The sequence below is a fragment of the Cryptosporidium sp. chipmunk genotype I genome (assembly GCF_004936735.1).
Source record: "Cryptosporidium sp. chipmunk genotype I strain 37763 chromosome Unknown contig_23, whole genome shotgun sequence".
NCBI lineage: Eukaryota > Apicomplexa > Conoidasida > Eucoccidiorida > Cryptosporidiidae > Cryptosporidium > Cryptosporidium sp. chipmunk genotype I.
The window spans coordinates 18,784-37,812 of NW_027125579.1; the positions used below are offsets into that span (position 1 = coordinate 18,784).

A 19,029-nucleotide genomic window follows, 5' to 3' on the forward strand; every position below is an offset into this window, starting at 1 on the left:
GTTGTTTTAATGAACAGGTAAGTATCGCTAATTTTTTTTCCAGTAAATACATTACACATTATTAATATATTATAAATAAGACAATTATTGTTACCCATAACTAGTTGTGTGTTAATGTATTTTTGATTATTTATAGATTCTTATAACTATCTATTTTAGAGTTTTTCAATCGTTACGTAGAAGGGTTTCAAGCTCAGAAGTTGGTAATACTCAAAATTCCTCTGATATTAATAGTGACTCCTGTAGTAATTCCCAAGCTACGAAAAATAAGCAAGATTCAAAAAATATAAAAAACATTAACAAGCTATCAAATTCCTGTAATACCTCTTCTTCAAGAACAGACACTGATTTAAATAGTGCATATGATGTTAGTTTATTAAAAAATAATGAAATTCAAGGCACGCCATCATATGACACTGATTCTTCTTCAACCAATAATAGCTCCTCATCAAATGTTAATTCATCCTTAAGTTCTGATTTAAATAATAATATTAAACCAAAAGAATCCTTAAATAATAAAAACAATTCTTTTCAAAATATTCAGATTAATAAATCGGATCCAGTTAATAATGATGCAAATATTTCTTTTCCTCCTATTGAATTTATTAAAAATGAAAAATTTGCATTTCTTCAGGCTTATTGTATTGATAATGAGAATGAAATGGATAGATCTTCAGATGAAGAATATGATAAAAAGGAATCTGATAACGAAATTTCTAACAGAAATAATGACTTCAGTAATCATCACTCCGGTACTGAATCCAATTTTTTGACTAATTCAAATCTTTTGTTACCAATTGGATTGGTTGAAACAAATCATGGTATTTCACTTACTGATGATCCATTCTCTGCGCTTGCCTTATTGCAAAATATGAAATCTTCTAATGAAATTTTATTGCTTATCAGGAAAAAACTTATTGCATGTTGTATTACATTCAACTTCACCAACAATTCTTACTCGAATTTTAAAGAAAAGAAAAGAGAAACCTTATTGGAACTTGTTGAATATATTAACAACAATGACCAAATTTTTCAAGAAGAGATAATTCCAGATGTACTTTTAATGATTACAAGTAACATATTTAGGCCATTCAATCAATGCCATGCTAATCTTAACACGGGAAATTCTTTCCTGCAATCTAACAATGTTTCTGGTAATACAAGTATTCAATCATCCAATCATTCTAATAATGGTTTGTCTTTAAATAGTTCTGGTGGTACCTCAATCTCAGAATCCAAAGATGACGAACAACTTTTAGAACCTAGTTGGCCACACCTGCTTGTTATCTATGAGTTCTTTCTTAGATTTGTTATTAGTCCTCAATTTGGTACAAAAGTTGCGAAGAAATATATTGATAGCACCTTTATACTTAAACTTATTGATTTGTTCCAAAGCTTTGATCCCAGAGAAAGAGATTATCTTAAAACTATTCTACATCGAATTTATGGCAAAATTATGCCAAGAAGAAGTTGTATTAGAAAAGCTATGAAACATATATTTTTGAGAGTCATTATTGACGGTGAACCTTATAATGGGATTGCTGAATTACTAGAAATTTTTGTCTCTATTGTCAATGGCTTTACGATTCCCCTCAAAGAAGAACACAAAATATTTCTTGAAACTGCACTTATACCACTACATAAAGCAAAGTATATTTCTTCTTTCCATCAACAATTGATATATTGCTTAATACAATATATTGAGAAAGATACCAAACTTTCTGTACCAATTATTGAAGGTGTTTTAAAGTATTGGCCAATTACCAACTCTTCCAAACAAATTCTATTTCTAAATGAGCTTGAAGAACTTCTTGAAATTACCCCTACAAATTATATTGAACCAATTCTAATACCAATTTTTGAAAGACTTGCGAGCTGCATTCAAAGCCCACATTTTCATGTTGCTGAGAGGGTTCTGTATCTTTGGAATAATGACATTATTGTTAATCTCATTAATGAATATAAATATGAAATATATCCTGTGCTGATTAAAGCATTATCATGCAATGGAAAGAAATTACACTGGAATCCTACTGTACATGGACTATCTTTTGTTGTTAATAAAGTTTTATCAGATACTGATCCTGAGTTATTCTCACAAATTATTGAGCAATATAATGACGATAGTGCTAATATTGAAATTCAAAAAAAAGAAAGGGAAGAATACTGGAAGTATATTATTGAGCTTGCAGAAAGTATGGATTGAAATAAAATATTATTAAAATTATTACCGTTGAAATGGCTACAATTACAATTATTATTTTTCATTATTAATATTAATTTAGAATGATCAATTATCGAGTAATATTAAGAATAAAGCGAGAAATAATGTAATTTTTCTTTTTTTAATTGGAAAAAAATTTCTTCGACTTTATTTCAATTATTTAACTCATTATTTCTGAGATTTCACTATTAATAAATTCCAATGCACTGTTCCCACCAGATAACCAACTGCTTCCATATGTACCATGGAAACCTAAGAAATTATCGAAAGATTTAAAATGTTAATTTTTTTTTAATTATTCAACAGTATTAATGACTTACCGGTAAAAATTCTCAACTTTGCATTTACTTTTAATTTCAATAAAACTTCATACATTAACCTTCCCTCATCATAAAGTATATCACTTTTCATCAACACAATACTTGTTCTTGGGAATTTTCTAAGAATATTTGCAGGAGCTAGTAAAGGTTGTGATCTCCAATCAAAATAATTCTCTATATACTTAGATTGATATTGCTTTTCAAACCATAACAATGAGTTTAAATTTAAGAATCCAAATCTATAGTTTTTTAATTTAGAATTTGTGACACATTTTTGACACAGTGCAGGATAGATTAATCCCAAGAATTTAACATGATCGACCCATTTACAATAGTTTTGAAATCTTTTTGATAATACATTGTTGTTACGTTTCTTACTCTGATCTTTAATACTCAAACATGATGCAATTGAGGACGTAGCCAAGTTACCTCCTGCTGAATCTCCTAAAATAACAAGTTTATTTGGATCAAACCCAAATCTTTCTGCATTACCATGTATCCATGAAATAGATGCAATAACATCTTCCAATGGTATTGGATACTTCCATTTTGGTGACTTTCTATATTCAATATAAGCAATAACACTTGGCTTGCTCAATTTTCCTAATTCAATTGCATGCCTTTGTAGTGTTCTCTCATATGTATCCAAATCACCAAATACAAATCCTCCACCATGAACAAATACAACAATTCCTGGAGATTCTGCTCTAATATCCCTATTAATAGTTGAAATATTATCATTTTCATAAATAACCTTGACCTTTGACTCATTAAAATATAGATCTGAACACAATTTTTTTGTAGAACACTTTATTGGTCGAACGAGATTTTGCTTTAATTTAATATTTCTTTCTAATAATTCTTTGCTAACTATAAAATTTACTACAACATCATCCTTGTGTATTTGTCTATCCATATCCATTGAAATTCCATCAGTTAATTCTCCTGGCTCGTCAATTTCAATCCAGTGCCTATTTCCCATTATATTTTCAATCTCTATAGATTCATATTCATCTAAAACATTCCACTCTTTATTTTCTCCATGCCCAATACTATGCTCTACAATCATACCCAATTCATTCTTGTTTGAAAATCCAAAGATTAAATTTTTGTAAATGGAACAGTCTCCTTTTCTAAATTTTTCTATTTCTTCATAATTATTAAGTGAAACTACATTTCTAAATAGTGTATAAGTATATATCATCCTTCCAGCCATATTTTCCGTTAACGTAAGATTCTCATCATTCATTAGATTATAAAATATTATTCTAAAAATTATTTTAATAGCCTTTTATTCCTTGTTTAATAGTTCCAATTCAATTACTTACCCTATTAATAACACGATAATTATAGTATATTTTCTTTTTAAAATTCTTGTTATATTCATTTGACTCATTTTACTAAACTATTTAAAATCAACAAAATATTACTAAAAAATTAATAAAAAATGTTTTCTATTTCTCTTTCATTTTAACACAAAAAAATTTCAGTCTTTTATTGACACGTGTCATGTGGGGAAGTCTTTTGCATTTATAAATTCTAACTGATATTACGTGTTAAGTGGCTGAGAGTTTTGAAAAAAAAAAATTACTAGCAAAAATAAATTTATACAGATTTAAAATAATTCTTGCATAAATATCTGAGAGTTAATGAATTATTTAGAATAGTTAAATAATAGCAATAGAAATCTCATCCGGTTTATGACTCATCAATGATAACCGCTATAATAATCGATATTGTTGCTATTAAACTGATTAATATTGTGTTGGGTATGTTGATTGGGAGAAAGAATATAAGATTTTTGAAATTCTTGATTTACATTGTGATAATTATTGACTTGTCTATTTAGTGACTGCTTATTTATTATATTTTGTTGATTATTTTGTGATTTATTAATATACTTTGGATATATTTCTGATTGACTAATTGGAATAGGAATCTGCATACCCTGAGAGTATATTCCTCCTTTACCATAGTAATCTAATATTGGCCTTTTATTTTGTTCTGATGATTCGTTTTCTGATAATATATTTCTTAATTGACTCTTGCTGGCATAAAATAATCTTTTTAATCTGAAATCCTTGCTGGAGACAGACTTAATATCTTGAACTTGAACTGTTCTTCTCTTAGCTCTCTTAGTAAAATTCCAAGAAAAGCTGGTCAAGTCTCTAACAAAAAGCTCACAAGCAATCGCCAATAGTGCAGGAACCTCACTTCCAATCATATGATTTACAGCTCCAGAGCACTTGATTATTTTCTTGATTTTTGTATGAGGAAGACATCTACTCAAAATTTTTAGTTCATCTTTATTAAATACTGGTATATTCGACTGTTGTTCATGTGCAATGTAATCTTTTGAAATAATATTAATATTTTCTTTAGAGTATATACTTGAGTTGCTCACTAAAGAGGATGATGAAATAAAAGAATTACAGTTAGATGAGGTAGATTTGGATGAGGGTGCCATAAATGATGTGGAATTTAAGGAAAATGAAGAAAGTGATGTTTGATTAAGATGAGACGAGCCATCAAATTCTAAAATTGAAATATCATTACAAGATTTATGCGAATCTTTTATATAATACTTTCCCAAATCTACTTGGCTGATTGTTGATATTCCACTATACTGAGGCTCGCTTGGTGTAGTTAGCATACTATCAACATTATACTCGACTGTTTCCCTATTATCTTGGACTAAATATTCCATTATATCTTGATTTTTCAAAAATTTCATAAAATAGTATTACATATATATAAATCAATAAATTTAAATTTTGAGGCTTTCCCAGGTATAATATTATTACTTTGCAGTTTGTCTTAATATGAAAGTTAATTTATTTGCAATTTAGCAAACCTATAGAATTTTACCTTTCCAAATTTAGAATTGAATACAAATTGAAGAATAGTGAATGATATCCCCAGAAATGAAGTTCTAAAAATAATTATTGGAAGAAATAGACTATCCGAATCTTTCCCTATAAAGATCTTATAGCTCACTTTTCACCAATGCTGACATAAATTCACTAATGATCAGTTTTAGCGCCAATGCGATTTTTTTTCCATTGAAATTCTTAAACGAACGTTTTAACAAGCAGCTAAATAGTCAGAAAAGCCCCATGGCGGGAACTCATTAAATATTAAAATAACAAGGAAAATGTAAAATAAAAGTTTATAGAATATTCTAAACAAAGTCTAGCAACAAGACCTTTTTTTACTTCCTTTGGAGTTGAGATCAACTCTGATTGGGTCCACACGCACTCCCTGAGCACCTAAAGGAAGAGTTGTTTTGTTTAGGTCATGTTGGTTTGCTGTGAGTTGTCTTTCGCTTCTTAATGTATAAATTTCAGATAAAATACGGTGAAATGCTTCATCTACATTTGAAGAGTTTAGGGCTGAAGCTTCCATACATGCCATACCCTCCCTTTCTGAAAAAGCACATGCTTCTTCTTGAGTTACTGTTCTAAGATTCCTAAGATCTGATTTGTTGCCAACAAGTAAAACAACAATGTTGGGATCAGCATGATCTCTCAGTTCCTTGAGCCATCTTTCAACATTCTCGAAAGATGATCTTTTTGAAATATCATAGACCAGTAGTGCTCCTACTGCTCCTCTATAGTATGCAGATGTAATTGCTCTGTATCTTTCTTGACCAGCCGTATCCCATATCTGAGCCTTGATGACTTTTCCTTCAGTAATTATGCTTTTTGTAGCGAACTCCACTCCTATTGTGGATTTTGACTCTAAATTAAATTCATCTCGGGTAAACCTATAAAGATGATGTGAAAAATAGGATTTTTTTATTTATCATTTAATTAACGTACCTTGAAAGTAAATTAGACTTCCCTACTCCGGAATCACCAATTAGAACAACTAATAAAAATGAATGATAAAATATTGGTGTTTTCTACATCAAATTTAGGTAATATAAACTTACTTTTGTATAGATAATCATAATGCTCATCTTTTGAACTCATGTTTTATATATATAAAAACTTTTAAGAAATTGCCCTTCGGCCTTACTAATTTCAATATTGAATATAGAACTCTCAGAAGATAAATTTCCACAAATTTTTGCAATTCTATTAATTTCCCTACTAATATCTGAACTCGTTACTGAAATTTGAATTAATCAAATCTTCTTTTTATCAGCCTGTCGAGTCTCGAATGATATAATGCCAATCCAAGCGAGACTTCGACTGGACTGAATAGTGTCAAACTTGTTAAGAAGCGATTTTAAATAAAGAATTCCTCACTTTACTTTTTTTCACAGCTTAATCCTTTTTCGACTTTTGTCCTCACAAAAATATTACAAAAACCATGAGGGGAGCACTTTGGGCGCCTAAGTAGCTTGTCTAATTTAATAGCATGCATAATTAGAAACATTTATAATTTGAGAGAAAGTAATCGAGGAGAAGATAGAAAGCAGAACTCAGGGAATATGTAGCAATATATAAGAAAATTTATAAATTCGTCGATAATGAATACACTATATGTAATCTAATAACTATTCAGTCGGAGAAAGCAAATTACAAAGTTTAACTATTTCACATTCCTCAAATCAATTTTCTTTGTTATTCTACGTTTACAACTTCTTTCATTCCTTTCAAATATCTCGCAAAATTCTGCGTAATTTATCTCAATATTTCGGAGAGATTCTAAATTATATGAAGTCCCTGAATCTGACTCTACTTTGGAATCATCATCGCCGTCTTCTTGTAAATTAGAGGAACTTGTTTGGGCTTCAAGCCAAAAGTTCTCAATTTTTTTAAAATCTTTGCTATTAGCGTATTTTCCCCAAAATAACATCGAGTTTATTTCTTCTTCACACAAATTAAGCCCCAAAATCCTACTAACTTCTTCCATATTTTTAAAAGAAATAGTTTTATTCTTATCACCCCCAGAAATCAATACCCAGATTTGATCCTTTACTTCTGGCTCTTTTATTGCGAGCTCAACTAAATGATCAGGAAACTGTATTTCTCTTTCTTGATTTTCCTGCATATTTTACCAAATTGTAAAGATCATCTCATAATTTAGCTAGTATAAAACCATTCATCCAACTTTTTTTTAAAACAAGTTTAACCAATAGTTTTAAAATATCATGTTTCAAATATTTTTATAGAATAATTGCTCCAATAAAATGTGGGCGCCAAAGCGTTGTAATAACGGAATTTAGGGTTAATTATCGCATATCCAAGAAACAAACTGATTTACAACTTCTTCTTGAGATGAGGGTTCAAGGTTCCGAACAAGCTCCAGGAACTTTAGTCTGTTTGTGAAATTTTCGTAATAATCGGAAGGAAGTGGGAATTTGGGCAACTCACCAATCAATGTACTGATTTCATGATTTGTATCCAATAATTCCACCATATAGAACTTTTCCGGTTTAATCATATTAAAGCTGGATAGAAAACTTATTGGGAATCTCCAGCTCTGCGTTAGTAGTTTATTTTCGTAAGATATTATATAGGATGTCTTTCTATTTATACAGTGTATGTTGTATGGTCCAATTGAAATATCATCTGAGCTCTTAAGCAGAGGGGAAAACTGAGAGTGGAGGAAAATAGTGACTTTTTCGCAACTAACTAATGTTGCGAACATACAGTCAGCATGTATAGAAGATTCCTGGCAATTCTCAATGTGGATATTTGCAATTAAATCCAAGCAATAAATATTACACCGATTACAGCTTCTGATGAATAAGTACTCAACTGGCCTGGCGATATATAAGTTCAGGTCACTTGAGTTTGAGATTATTATATTTCTTGCTTCTTCGGAATTAACTACTTCTTCTTTTTCCGAAATAATTTCAAAGATCTTACTTTTTCTTTCATTCAAGGAATGCACTAATTCCTTCTGGTCGAAATCAATTGAATGGATTATCTTGCTTGAAAGATAGTACGAAATTCTTTCAGAAGAATTTTTTCCATGAGCATTATTTACTAGATAGTAATCATCCAAAGCATTGTGATTGATTATTGCTGAGCCAGCATTAAGTAAAATACATAATTGGATTTCTCCTGAGCTGTCTTTAACAACATGATAATTAAATGCGTTTATTGTGAATTCTGAAAGTGTTATCGTATTACTTTTTTTCATTTTCTTTTCATCCTGATCCTTGTGATTTTTGTAAGTATAATATTTTTCCAATCTTATTGTATTTGAGTCAAAATTCTTATTTTCATACTCATCTTGCTCCACATCATTGCCGCAGATAAATACTTTATCAAAAAACATCTCAAATGGAGCTGGCACATTCATTGAGCTGCATTTAGACTCGTTCTCTTCGTTTGTAAATAACGAAAGAATTCTTATCAATGTGGCCGAGTTCCTCTTGAAAAACTTTGCAATTGTTACATAGCTTTCTTTAGAATATAAGCTTGAAGGTAACTCAGCATTATTTTTGGATTGATTTGAAAATATAAACTGAGTTAAGATGAATAGAGATATCATTTCAAAGCATATACTTATATTTTCAGGCATTCTGTATTCTTTAAATTGCTCTTCTTGATACTTGTCGTAAACCTCAGGGTAAGTATCTCCATCAATCCACTTATAAATTGGATCTTTCTTTCCTTTATTTGCAGTCTCATTTACTTTATTAGAATGCTCAAATCCTCTCAAAAGTACTGTGCTTGATAGGCCCATCCAATAAAAGCTCAGGCTGTCTGAAGTAAAAAGATATAACTTCTCCACTTCAGACTGCCCTAATAATTTCCTCTTCAATGTCCAGAAAGCAATACTTAAATTACTTGCCTTTTTCAATAGTGCGTTTGAACTATCTAATCTAAAAAGGCATTTATTACCAAGTATATGTTCTTGGCCAAAAATAAAGTCTCTCCATTGAAAGTAGTTCAGAAACTTCGATAGCCCAACAAACTCCCTTAATAAAGATATGTAAAGAAACAATATTTCTTCATCCCAAAATTTTGCTTCAGTAAACTCCAACCCCACATATAATTGAGACACAATTTCAAAATTTGGGAGTAATATAAAGTTCATTGATGCAAGGTTTCCCACCCAATCACACTAAATGTACACTAACTCTAATTTGCAGGATCTCCTGCAAATATCTTATTTGAATCTTTTTTCCACGTAATTACTAACAAATTATTATTCTTAAATTCAATATTTTTTTAATATAATTTACAGGTTACTATTGACCCTCCTTTAATTTTAAATTGGCCCGCCAAACCCGGTTAATGTATTTTTGAGTAATTTCAGATCGCACCTTGAATAAAATAAAGAATATTAATATTTGGTTAATAAACGAAGAAGAATTCAATTAGAAATAAAATTCAAGTATAATAAACTTATGAATCATTTGGGGACTTTTAATTTTTTTAATTTCTAAAAAATCTGTTTATCTAAACTTGTACTTTGAAAGAATCCAAGATAAATTGATTATATTACTCTTGAATAAGATAAGATGCAGTCTTCACTGACTAACATTCTAATAGCTCTAGCATTCCCATTTACACAGGAATTCTGGAAGGTTAATGGGTTCATGTTCACTTTATCAAGTATCTTCATTATACTATTCTGGTACTATTTGGCAAATAAACACAATACAGATCAGAATAAAATGAGATGTCTTTTCCAGTATATATCATCAGCCATATTATCTTTCATATGTTGGCCTGTTGTAATTGATCTCTGGTTTAAATATTTCCAATTAGAGATGGACATGGCAAAATGGCTTGCGTACGATTCCTATGGACATTATAAACTTTTGCTAAATTTATTCCTATCCTCACTTGTATTCGACCTTATTTTTGGAGTTGTGTATTTCAGAAAGCAAATGTTCATTTTAAACGGTTGGATCCACCATATTGCCTATATCATCCTAACTTTATATATAATGCGTTGGAAGTCTTATAATATATTCCTCGTTGCTTTACCTGAGGAAATTCCTACTTACTTTATATCTATTTACGTCATTTTCCCACATAATAACAGAAAATTTTCGCAAAAGATGTTCTGTATCACATTCTTTATTTTTAGAATTGCATACCATATAACGGGCTACTCACTATTGTTTCTTCCAACTAATAATAGACAAGTTAATCAACTTTGGATACCTACTTCTCTCACTATATTTGCACACTGCTATTGGTATCTTCTCTGGCTTAGAAAGCATTGGAAGTCACTATTCCATTCTGAAGAAGTCTCATACTCTAAAGAGAATTTAAACATTGCCAAAAGTAACAAGACTGATAGAGAATACAACTGCATAGATTACTTTGATCACTACAACAATATTGAGCAAGAGATTTGAAAAGATATTAACTAAATTTTTGTAAACTTTGCATCATTCTAATTTAATTATTTGGAATTAAATGATCCTGGAAAATTCATGATGAATATATAAAATTGAATTCTTTATATTAGTTAATTCTCTTAATATTTACAGAATATATATTATAGATTGAATTTTTTTGTTATTAGTTTTTCGAATGCATGCACTATTGCTTTTCAATAAATCATATTAATTAATTATTTTTTTCTTATAAAATACTATCTGTTTCATTCTCTTTATTTAAATCCTGTCCTCAAAATTAAAACCAGCACTTAGTCTTAATTATTCTCACGCAAGTTTATCTTTAATACTTGATATTATTAAGTTACCAGCCAGATGAAAAGGCGGGAATTTTATGAGTCTCATAGAAATTTGGGATTTATTTTTTGGAATGAGGTTATGTAATGTAACCAACAAAGGGAAAAAAAATAAAAAAAGAAAGGAAACAAAACATAGGAAAATTCATTAAGTAAATGAGCCATTTGTTGCGAAGACGCAATCTTGTTGAATGAATGGGAGAATATATCAAGCATGGATGAATTGAGTGTGCAAGACTATATAGAAATTTGCAAGGAAGCTGGTAATTATAAGCAAGCGATATTTTGGTGTGATGTAGCATCAGCTCAGGAGTCTGAAGACACAGGAAATGATACTTCTGTTGAAAATGATTCTATGGTTGATATAATAGATTTCAATGGTGAGAATATAAAAATTCCCCAGGTTAGAGGAGCTAATTCAGTTGAATACTTATTAGAAATGGCAGCTCTATATATGCTAGATGGGAAAGAAGTTTGTGTGGAATCTGTGTTGAAAAGAATTAACCCGGATGACTTGGAAAGAGCTGATCAAAGCACGAATGATGAGAATATTTCAGGATTTTCTGAAAACAAGACAAGACAATCTTCTATTGAACTATCTGAAGGCTTTAACCAAATCAAATTAATAGATCAGATGGAAGAGGATCCCATTACGGAAATTGAAGTTAATTCTCTACTTTCTAAAAAGCTCTTGCTGGAAGCACAATATTTGTACTCGGTACATAGATATGAAGAATGTCTATCTCTCATAGAATCAAGCATTGATCTTTCTAGTTTTGATGCGTTTATTTCCTCCTCTATACATACTATGGCAGCAGATTCATTCTCTTCTATTGGGAATATTGAATATGCAACTATGTTGTATGAAACAGCCTTGTATGAATCTCACCATGCAGTAGAAGCTTTGGACTATTTATTAGAGCTTCCATACTGCTCAGATTCTACCAAAAAGACTTTGCTAACAAATATAATAGGGTCTCCAATAGGAGAAATTGATAAGGCTTGGATAAGGAATTACCTTCATCCCTTCCAAAATGTAGAAAAAAATGGTTTAGAAATGGGAGCCGCTATATTTAGATCAGCATCTCCGTCAATTTCCCCAAATAGAAGAAAAGAAAAACGGCTCCTTCCAACATCGCCAATAAATGTAGCAACTAGACTTTCAGTGGATAACCCTGATAAGATTGCATTCAGAAATAATTATAATGAGACATCCGAGAACAAAATGATTCATGATGACTTGATCATTTTAGACAGTATTGCAAGAGGAGCAAGGGCCGAAGTTGGACTTAGACTGGCCACCATTTATATGTATAGATTTATTTGCCAAAGTAATCTGGTTTGTGGGTACATTCTTGGATGCAATATTTGGGTACAGCTTTTTAGAAAGGAAGAAGAAAGCAGTGAGAAGTACTATTATAACTTTGGAGATCCACTACCAGCAGTTTTTAATGATAGCTATAAATCCTTCAAATATTCAACGCCAGCATTTTGTGAATTTATTAACATGTTTAGTCTATGTATTGTTTGCAAATTGTACACAGAGATCAGTATTTGCCAGGCATCAACCCCTAAGGAGATAAATGATTATCTTACTTTGCTGGAATGCTTTATTGTAATACTGGATTATTACGGAGGAAGCTTGGAAACTATTAAAAAGACTTCGAAAGATGGAAGTTTAACATTCTCTACTAAGCTCTTCAATTCAAAACTATTCGGGAAAAACTCAGATGATATTTGTTGTGGAATAAACTTCAATGGAAATAATCTTGGAAATGATTTAAACTATGGAAATGAAAGTAATGCAACAATATGTACTAACTCTTGGTACAAAAAGCTTTTTCCCAATAATATTTTAGTTAGTAGCTTTTTTTTTGTAAAAGCTTCTTTCTTATTTGTATCTGCAATTGGTAGAGTTCATTCCCGTTCGGAAAGCTCAATACAAACTGTTAGAAGTCTATTGAGAACATCAATGTACTTTCTAAAGAGAAGTATAAACTTTAATTATATTATGTTACCTTCCTACTACTTATGGGGGAATATTTATTCTATTCTTGGACAATGGGATGATGCAGTGGTCATTTTCAGAAGAATCATCAGACTTTTTCCATCAACTAATTTATCAGTATCTTCAGCTACTTCTCTACTGCTTCAAAGAGTCCAGCTTGAGAAGGATCTTCGAATTACAGATTTGCTGAATCAATGTATTGGGTGGGCATCTAAAGGGCTTCAAATTAATAAGGATACTCCCTCTATTCATAATTCTCTGGGAATTTGTGCCTATTATGAAAAGAAGTATGACATTGCTATTGGCTACTTTCAGAAAGCATTTAATTGTTTGTCAAACCAAAATCAAGATGGGACAGAAAATATTTCCACAGATAATTCATTTTCCACGCCCACCTTTAATAAAATCTTATTCAAAAATCCGGGGGCCCCGAACTTCAACTCATCTCTCTTTTCATTTAACCCTCTACCATTTATCATTTCCGTCAATCTTGCTCTCTCATATTTAATGGGAGGTCATTATCAGAACGCCATTGATAGCCTATCTATATTATTTACCTCAAAAAAGTATTTCCATCATGCCCTCTTTGACCCCACATTCCTTCAATACATTTATATGATCCTCGGAATTTCCTACCATCTGCTCGATAATACTAAGGAAGCATGTAACTACTACGAGCTTTTCCTTTCTCTCCCAACTGATGATGAAATACTCGATGAACTGGAGGAGTACCCAAACACAGACACCATGAATTCTATTAAAATCCCAGGAAATGACGCAGTTCAAATGATTATTTCTGGAGATCAAAACAAGTATCTTTCAAAAGTTTTTATCAGGAGCGTTTCTGAGCTTTACCATTCCCTAATGCAAAATACTTTATGATCAGATTAAACAAAAAAAGTCTTTTTGTTTCTACACCTATCTAATTTTAACCTTACTGCTATTAACTTTCTTCTAGCATACTAATATCATCCAAAATCAATAATTATATAGATATAATCCTTTTTTTTCTATCTATTTTTTTATCTGTCAATTTTACTTATATGAACTTGGCGCCATACGTGGTACACATGCAATATCTTATTAATTAAAAATTAACTCAAAATGGCCAGTTTGAGAAAATTATTACTAATGTATTAGCTTACAAAGTTTGTTTTGAATGGAGAATAGAGCTAATCGGCAGTTAACAACTCCAGTTATGATAAAACAAAGATGAGTAAAAAAAGATAATCAATAATGTTTAATAGAGGGGGAAAATGGGGGGGGTTATTGGAACAGAAAACGCAAATAAGTAAGAGAATCTGGAGATAGAAACATTTAAAAGTTAATTCAGATGGTAATCTGGTACATCATTAATATAAGCTGTACGAAATGAACAGAAATAACTAAGCTATCAGAAAAAGAAATTATGAAGGAAACTAAGAAATTACAGGAAATCATTGAAAAAGAGAAAATTTTCAAGGTTAAATGGGTGTTATCCTTGGACAGTGAGAGTGAGTGTCAAGTTAAGCCTTCAAGTTCAAGGAAAAAGTATTGGAGGTATGAGCAGGATGACTTCCATGAGGAAGGATGGGATGAAGAACTTGGAATTCCAAGAGTAATTAGAAGTGAGGTGGAAAATCTTATGCAAGGAAGAGCACTATATATAAGAAATGCAAGTCACTATGGGCAAAGAAGATTGGAGTCAACACTCAATAAGTCGATAATTATGGAAAAGGGAGAAGCTGGTATGTATTTAATTGACTCAAAAAAAAGCCAAGTAAGTAGAACTCAAAACTTTGAAAATATAAAAAACGAAAATTCTAAAATAAGTTTAGGAAAAGAATCATTGAACTCAAGCACAAAAAACCTTCCTGATGACTCAGAGAAGTCTCTTATTGCTTTAACTGACGAATTTTTACAGGAAGGATCCGCTTGCACAGTTGTATATCCCTCAGAGTACTCTGGTAAATGGGAAGTTGAGTATTTTCAAGTGTTTCACTTAAACACACTAAAAGAATCTCTAAACCGTTTGTTAAATCTTTCAAAGTCCGAAAATTTATTTGTTTCATACTTCTCAGATGTTAGAATTTCCCAATACTGCCCGACTATTTTCTGGAATATTGTTCGGATATTTGATGGAGAAATAGATCTTGGAATTATTGAGATCTTCCCCTCAATACCTCCAGCTCTGTTAAAGAGGAGAAGAAATACTACTGAGACAAAGTTAAATTTAAGTCAAAATTCAGGATCATCTTTAACTAGGAAATCAAACAAAAATTGCCGAAATTCAAAAGAAATTAAAGATATCTTCTATGAGCTGAGTCAGAAACTTATTCAGGATTTGAATAGAAAAATTCCATACTTTGAAAGAAACGGAATTGAATATTTTAAAGATCTTGACCTTTTAGATCTTAAACAAAGTAAAAAGGCACTTCAAGATAATTCTGATCATGAGAGTAATTCTACGCAGAAAAATGAAATTAATAATTCAAACATTGAAAACCAAGTTTCCAGAAGATTTAGTAAAAGGGTCTCTTTTGGTACAAACAGCGAAATTTCAATCATTGAAGCAACCATAGACAAGAATTACGGAATTGTTTGCCTTCCAATATATAATTATCCAGAAAAATGGAAGAGGATTATCTACAAGTACTGCATCTTGAATGAAATTCACTCGTGCACTTTGATTAAAAAAGATGCATTTAAAGGAAGGTGTGTAATTGCCGGATCTTTCATTAGAAAAGATGACTTTGTCCTTGAGTATAAAGGAAATCTAATAACTCAGCTCACTGAGGCTAAAGAATTGGAAGAGAAGTACGCCCTTAGTAATAAAGGATGTTATATGTATTACTTCAAAGCTAACGACAAAAATTATTGTATTGATGCCACCGAAGAGAGTTTGGAATTTGGACCAGGAAGATTAATTAATCACTCTAAGAAAAACCCCAACATTATTACAAAGGTTTTAATGGTAGGAACTATTCCGAGGCTATTCTTCGTCTCGAAAAGGGATATTTTGTGTGGGGAAGAGCTACTTTTCGACTATGGCGATAACAATCCTATTTCTACTCTACACAATCCCTGGCTTCTGAATTCGTAATATTACATTTTTCCCAGAAAAGGGGCCTTTCAACCAAGTCTCAAACGGAATCGGAGAAGGATATCACAGATTAATTTCGACCATTTAATTAATTATCAATTTACCAGTAAATTCGAGAGAAAAAAGTGAAATTTTCAAATCATTTTGCAGCAATAAAAGAGAAATTTTCTATCTATAAAATCCCCTTCTTTTCCTTTAGAAAAAAAATCAAATTCATATAAGTCAGGTATTCACTTTTGTTCGTAATTTAATTTACGCATAATTAAATTATTGCAATGGCGGGAGATTTGCTTAAAGGTTAAATTAATTAAAACATTATTGGAGTTTTATTGGAAACTCTAACTGAAAATCCGCAAATATAGAGAATTTTTCAAAAATATTAGTAAGATTTTATCTTGAAAAGTAGATTTGTCAACTTTAGATTTCGCCGTATCTTTATCTAGTAGTATTTAGAAAATCCTGTCTAGGACTCAAATTTATTATTGCGCCAAAGACACAAGAAACTAAAGTCAAGGAAGGAGTCATCCATATTTAAAAGTCTCGGTTAGCCATCGATTCAAATCAATGGAAAGAACCGTCAATTCTTCGAATTCGGGGTACAAAACTGGTGATTTGAATATTTAATATATTCATTGCGATATTAATCTGGAGTGTTTAAAGTTGCTAGTATTTTAGCGAACTTGTGTATATGGGAATTCTAAATATTTGGGAAGAAAAAATCAGAAAAGGAATAGCTGATAAATATGAGGATTCATTAGATAGAGAATTGTTTAAATTTTAAAAAAAATAGAATTAGTAGTCATTTGATTGAGCAAAATGATGAGCTCGATTATCAAAATAGCATCCCTTTTGGGTGGCTTATCTTTAAATATTGCACTTGGAATGGTATACTCCATGAGTAATTCATCCATATATGTCGCATCTTACATGAGAAGCGTAGCGAAACAAGGATCAAGGCCAGTAACTTTGGCAGATGTTTCTTGGGTATATACTTTAAATGTATTCTTTCTTGGTTTGATGCTACCTTTAGGAGGATATATTAATAAGAGGCTCGGCATACGTAAGTCTTTATACTTAGCATCTGCCTTATTTTCAGTCTCAACATTTCTGTCCTGCTGGTCTGTCTCGTCATATTACTGGTTTCTTATCATTTTTGGATGTATTATTGGAATTGCTGATGGTATTGCCTTTAATATTCCCCAATATTGTGCATATAAGCATTATCCAAATAATATTGGACTTGCTTCGAGCGTGGTAATTTCTGGGCTAGCCTTGAGTCCAATACTATTTTCCCCACTACAAACGTGGATTGTGAATCCTGAAAATAAAATGCCAGACTTAAAAGTAGGAAATGCATTATATTTTTCTGATGAGGAGATTTTGATGAGGGTACCCAAAATGTTTATAGCTATGGGGCTATTTGTTACATCATTGTGTATATTTTCTATTTTTACAATGCACGAGCCAAAGGAAGAAACTACTCACGTTTTGCCTTTGAACTTAAATAATAGAACTTCAAAACTTGATAACTTAGTCCCAAACTCTGGAAAAGATGTAATGGTTCGAATATCGAATATGGAGTCCAGCTCTTTGGTAGAGCATTATTTGAATTCTGAACAGGGAATGAAATGTGATGTCTTGACCTGTAATAATACTAACTCTGAGTCAATTTCGACTGCTTTGACTCCAACGGAAGAACTATGCTCTTTTGACTTTGATCTGGATAATATTCAATTAGAATTAAAACTAGAATTGGAGAAAGGTGAAGAAGAGAATAATAAAGAGAAGAAAAATAGTAATATGCACATGAACAAGGAGAAAGATGAAAATGAAGAAAAAATATTTAATTATGAACTCAATGAAAACTTAAAGCTTAAAGGGGAGAACCTTAAACCAAGTGAAAATATCGAATTGGATATGATATTCCGACTACTAAAGGAAAGACAGTTTTGGCTAGTCTTTTGGCTGCTTTTCTTATTTTCACAATATGTCCATTTTATCGCTTCATGGTGGAAGAATATTGGAATAATTCACTTGAATATATCTGATGAACTGCTTGCAACAATAGGTACATTAATTACATCAGGAAATAATGTTTTTGGGCGATGCTTCTTTGGATCGTGGATAGATAAATTCGGAGGGAGAATTTGTTTTATATTTATCTCTCTCTCTTGCCTTTTTTCCGTTGTAATATTCCAACTTTCATTAGTATTAAACTCACAAACATTTTATTTAATTTGTATTGGGTTTATATTCTTTAATATGGGAGCAGGGTTCGTCTTATTTCCTCCAATTGTAGCTATTTACTTTGGAGTTGAGTATTATGCTTTGGTTTATGGAGTAATCTATATTGGAAGGTCTTTGGGAGTATTGTTCAACTCTCTTTTGACTTCTTTACTAATTGGATTAGTAAATGTTCAATCTATTTGCTTGATTATTGGAATATTTACTTTTTTATTTTTCTTCCTATCAACCAGATTTCATGACAATACTAATTTTTCGGATAAAACCTTATACGAGAAGCTATTTCCTCTACAACAATATTAAAGATTACATAAATGAATGATTCGTATTCATTATGGAGAGAGACCTGGAACAGCTTGAAAATCAGTCCTTCAGGAAGATCCTATGTCTAACGCAGTGTGGGATTACTCTTATTAATATTTTGTTTTGATTAGTCTTAGTTTATCGTCTAAACATAATTTGTGGTTTTATTGCATTTAATAATTAATCATTTACCGGTTTGAAATAGTATTATCTAACTTTGAGTTAGTAGAAG

General features: G+C 31.0%; 10 protein-coding genes across 10 annotated transcripts; 5 read left to right on the forward strand and 5 right to left on the reverse strand.

Annotated features, from left to right (window-relative positions):
• Nucleotides 1–9: 9 nt before the first annotated feature.
• Nucleotides 10–2,206, forward strand: ELE39_002101 (serine threonine phosphatase 2A 59 kDa regulatory subunit B gamma isoform-like; the record flags this gene model as incomplete). The annotated part of the gene is made up of 2 exons (XM_067344951.1): nt 10–17; nt 160–2,206. 2 exons carry the CDS (start codon nt 10–12, stop codon nt 2,204–2,206), a joined length of 2,055 nt encoding a protein of 684 aa, XP_067202872.1.
• A 309-nt stretch (nt 2,207–2,515) lies between these two features.
• On the reverse strand, nt 2,516–3,793 carry ELE39_002112 (lipase esterase; the record flags this gene model as incomplete). Its single annotated transcript, XM_067344962.1, has 1 exon — nt 2,516–3,793. The coding sequence occupies one exon, from the start codon at nt 3,791–3,793 to the stop codon at nt 2,516–2,518; it is 1,278 nt and encodes a 425-aa protein (XP_067202883.1).
• A 459-nt stretch (nt 3,794–4,252) lies between these two features.
• On the reverse strand, nt 4,253–5,278 carry ELE39_002122 (CCAAT-binding factor chain HAP5 like histone; the record flags this gene model as incomplete). The annotated part of the gene is made up of 1 exon (XM_067344972.1): nt 4,253–5,278. One exon carries the CDS (start codon nt 5,276–5,278, stop codon nt 4,253–4,255), a length of 1,026 nt encoding a protein of 341 aa, XP_067202893.1.
• A 458-nt stretch (nt 5,279–5,736) lies between these two features.
• Nucleotides 5,737–6,518, reverse strand: ELE39_002123 (Ras-related Rab11; the record flags this gene model as incomplete). Its single annotated transcript, XM_067344973.1, has 3 exons — nt 5,737–6,310; nt 6,366–6,414; nt 6,479–6,518. The coding sequence occupies 3 exons, from the start codon at nt 6,516–6,518 to the stop codon at nt 5,737–5,739; spliced, it is 663 nt and encodes a 220-aa protein (XP_067202894.1).
• Nucleotides 6,519–7,083: 565 nt separating this feature from the next.
• ELE39_002124 (uncharacterized protein) lies at nt 7,084–7,545 on the reverse strand (the record flags this gene model as incomplete). The annotated part of the gene is made up of 1 exon (XM_067344974.1): nt 7,084–7,545. The coding sequence occupies one exon, from the start codon at nt 7,543–7,545 to the stop codon at nt 7,084–7,086; it is 462 nt and encodes a 153-aa protein (XP_067202895.1).
• Nucleotides 7,546–7,722: 177 nt separating this feature from the next.
• ELE39_002125 (conserved beta tubulin folding factor domain) lies at nt 7,723–9,546 on the reverse strand (the record flags this gene model as incomplete). Its single annotated transcript, XM_067344975.1, has 1 exon — nt 7,723–9,546. The coding sequence occupies one exon, from the start codon at nt 9,544–9,546 to the stop codon at nt 7,723–7,725; it is 1,824 nt and encodes a 607-aa protein (XP_067202896.1).
• Nucleotides 9,547–9,973: 427 nt separating this feature from the next.
• Nucleotides 9,974–10,822, forward strand: ELE39_002126 (uncharacterized protein; the record flags this gene model as incomplete). Its single annotated transcript, XM_067344976.1, has 1 exon — nt 9,974–10,822. The coding sequence occupies one exon, from the start codon at nt 9,974–9,976 to the stop codon at nt 10,820–10,822; it is 849 nt and encodes a 282-aa protein (XP_067202897.1).
• Nucleotides 10,823–11,374: 552 nt separating this feature from the next.
• On the forward strand, nt 11,375–14,050 carry ELE39_002127 (TPR repeat-containing; the record flags this gene model as incomplete). The annotated part of the gene is made up of 1 exon (XM_067344977.1): nt 11,375–14,050. One exon carries the CDS (start codon nt 11,375–11,377, stop codon nt 14,048–14,050), a length of 2,676 nt encoding a protein of 891 aa, XP_067202898.1.
• Nucleotides 14,051–14,576: 526 nt separating this feature from the next.
• Nucleotides 14,577–16,250, forward strand: ELE39_002128 (SET domain within carboxy region; the record flags this gene model as incomplete). The annotated part of the gene is made up of 1 exon (XM_067344978.1): nt 14,577–16,250. The coding sequence occupies one exon, from the start codon at nt 14,577–14,579 to the stop codon at nt 16,248–16,250; it is 1,674 nt and encodes a 557-aa protein (XP_067202899.1).
• Nucleotides 16,251–17,066: 816 nt separating this feature from the next.
• ELE39_002129 (transporter with signal peptide plus 12 transmembrane domain) lies at nt 17,067–18,797 on the forward strand (the record flags this gene model as incomplete). Its single annotated transcript, XM_067344979.1, has 1 exon — nt 17,067–18,797. The coding sequence occupies one exon, from the start codon at nt 17,067–17,069 to the stop codon at nt 18,795–18,797; it is 1,731 nt and encodes a 576-aa protein (XP_067202900.1).
• Nucleotides 18,798–19,029: the final 232 nt, after the last annotated feature.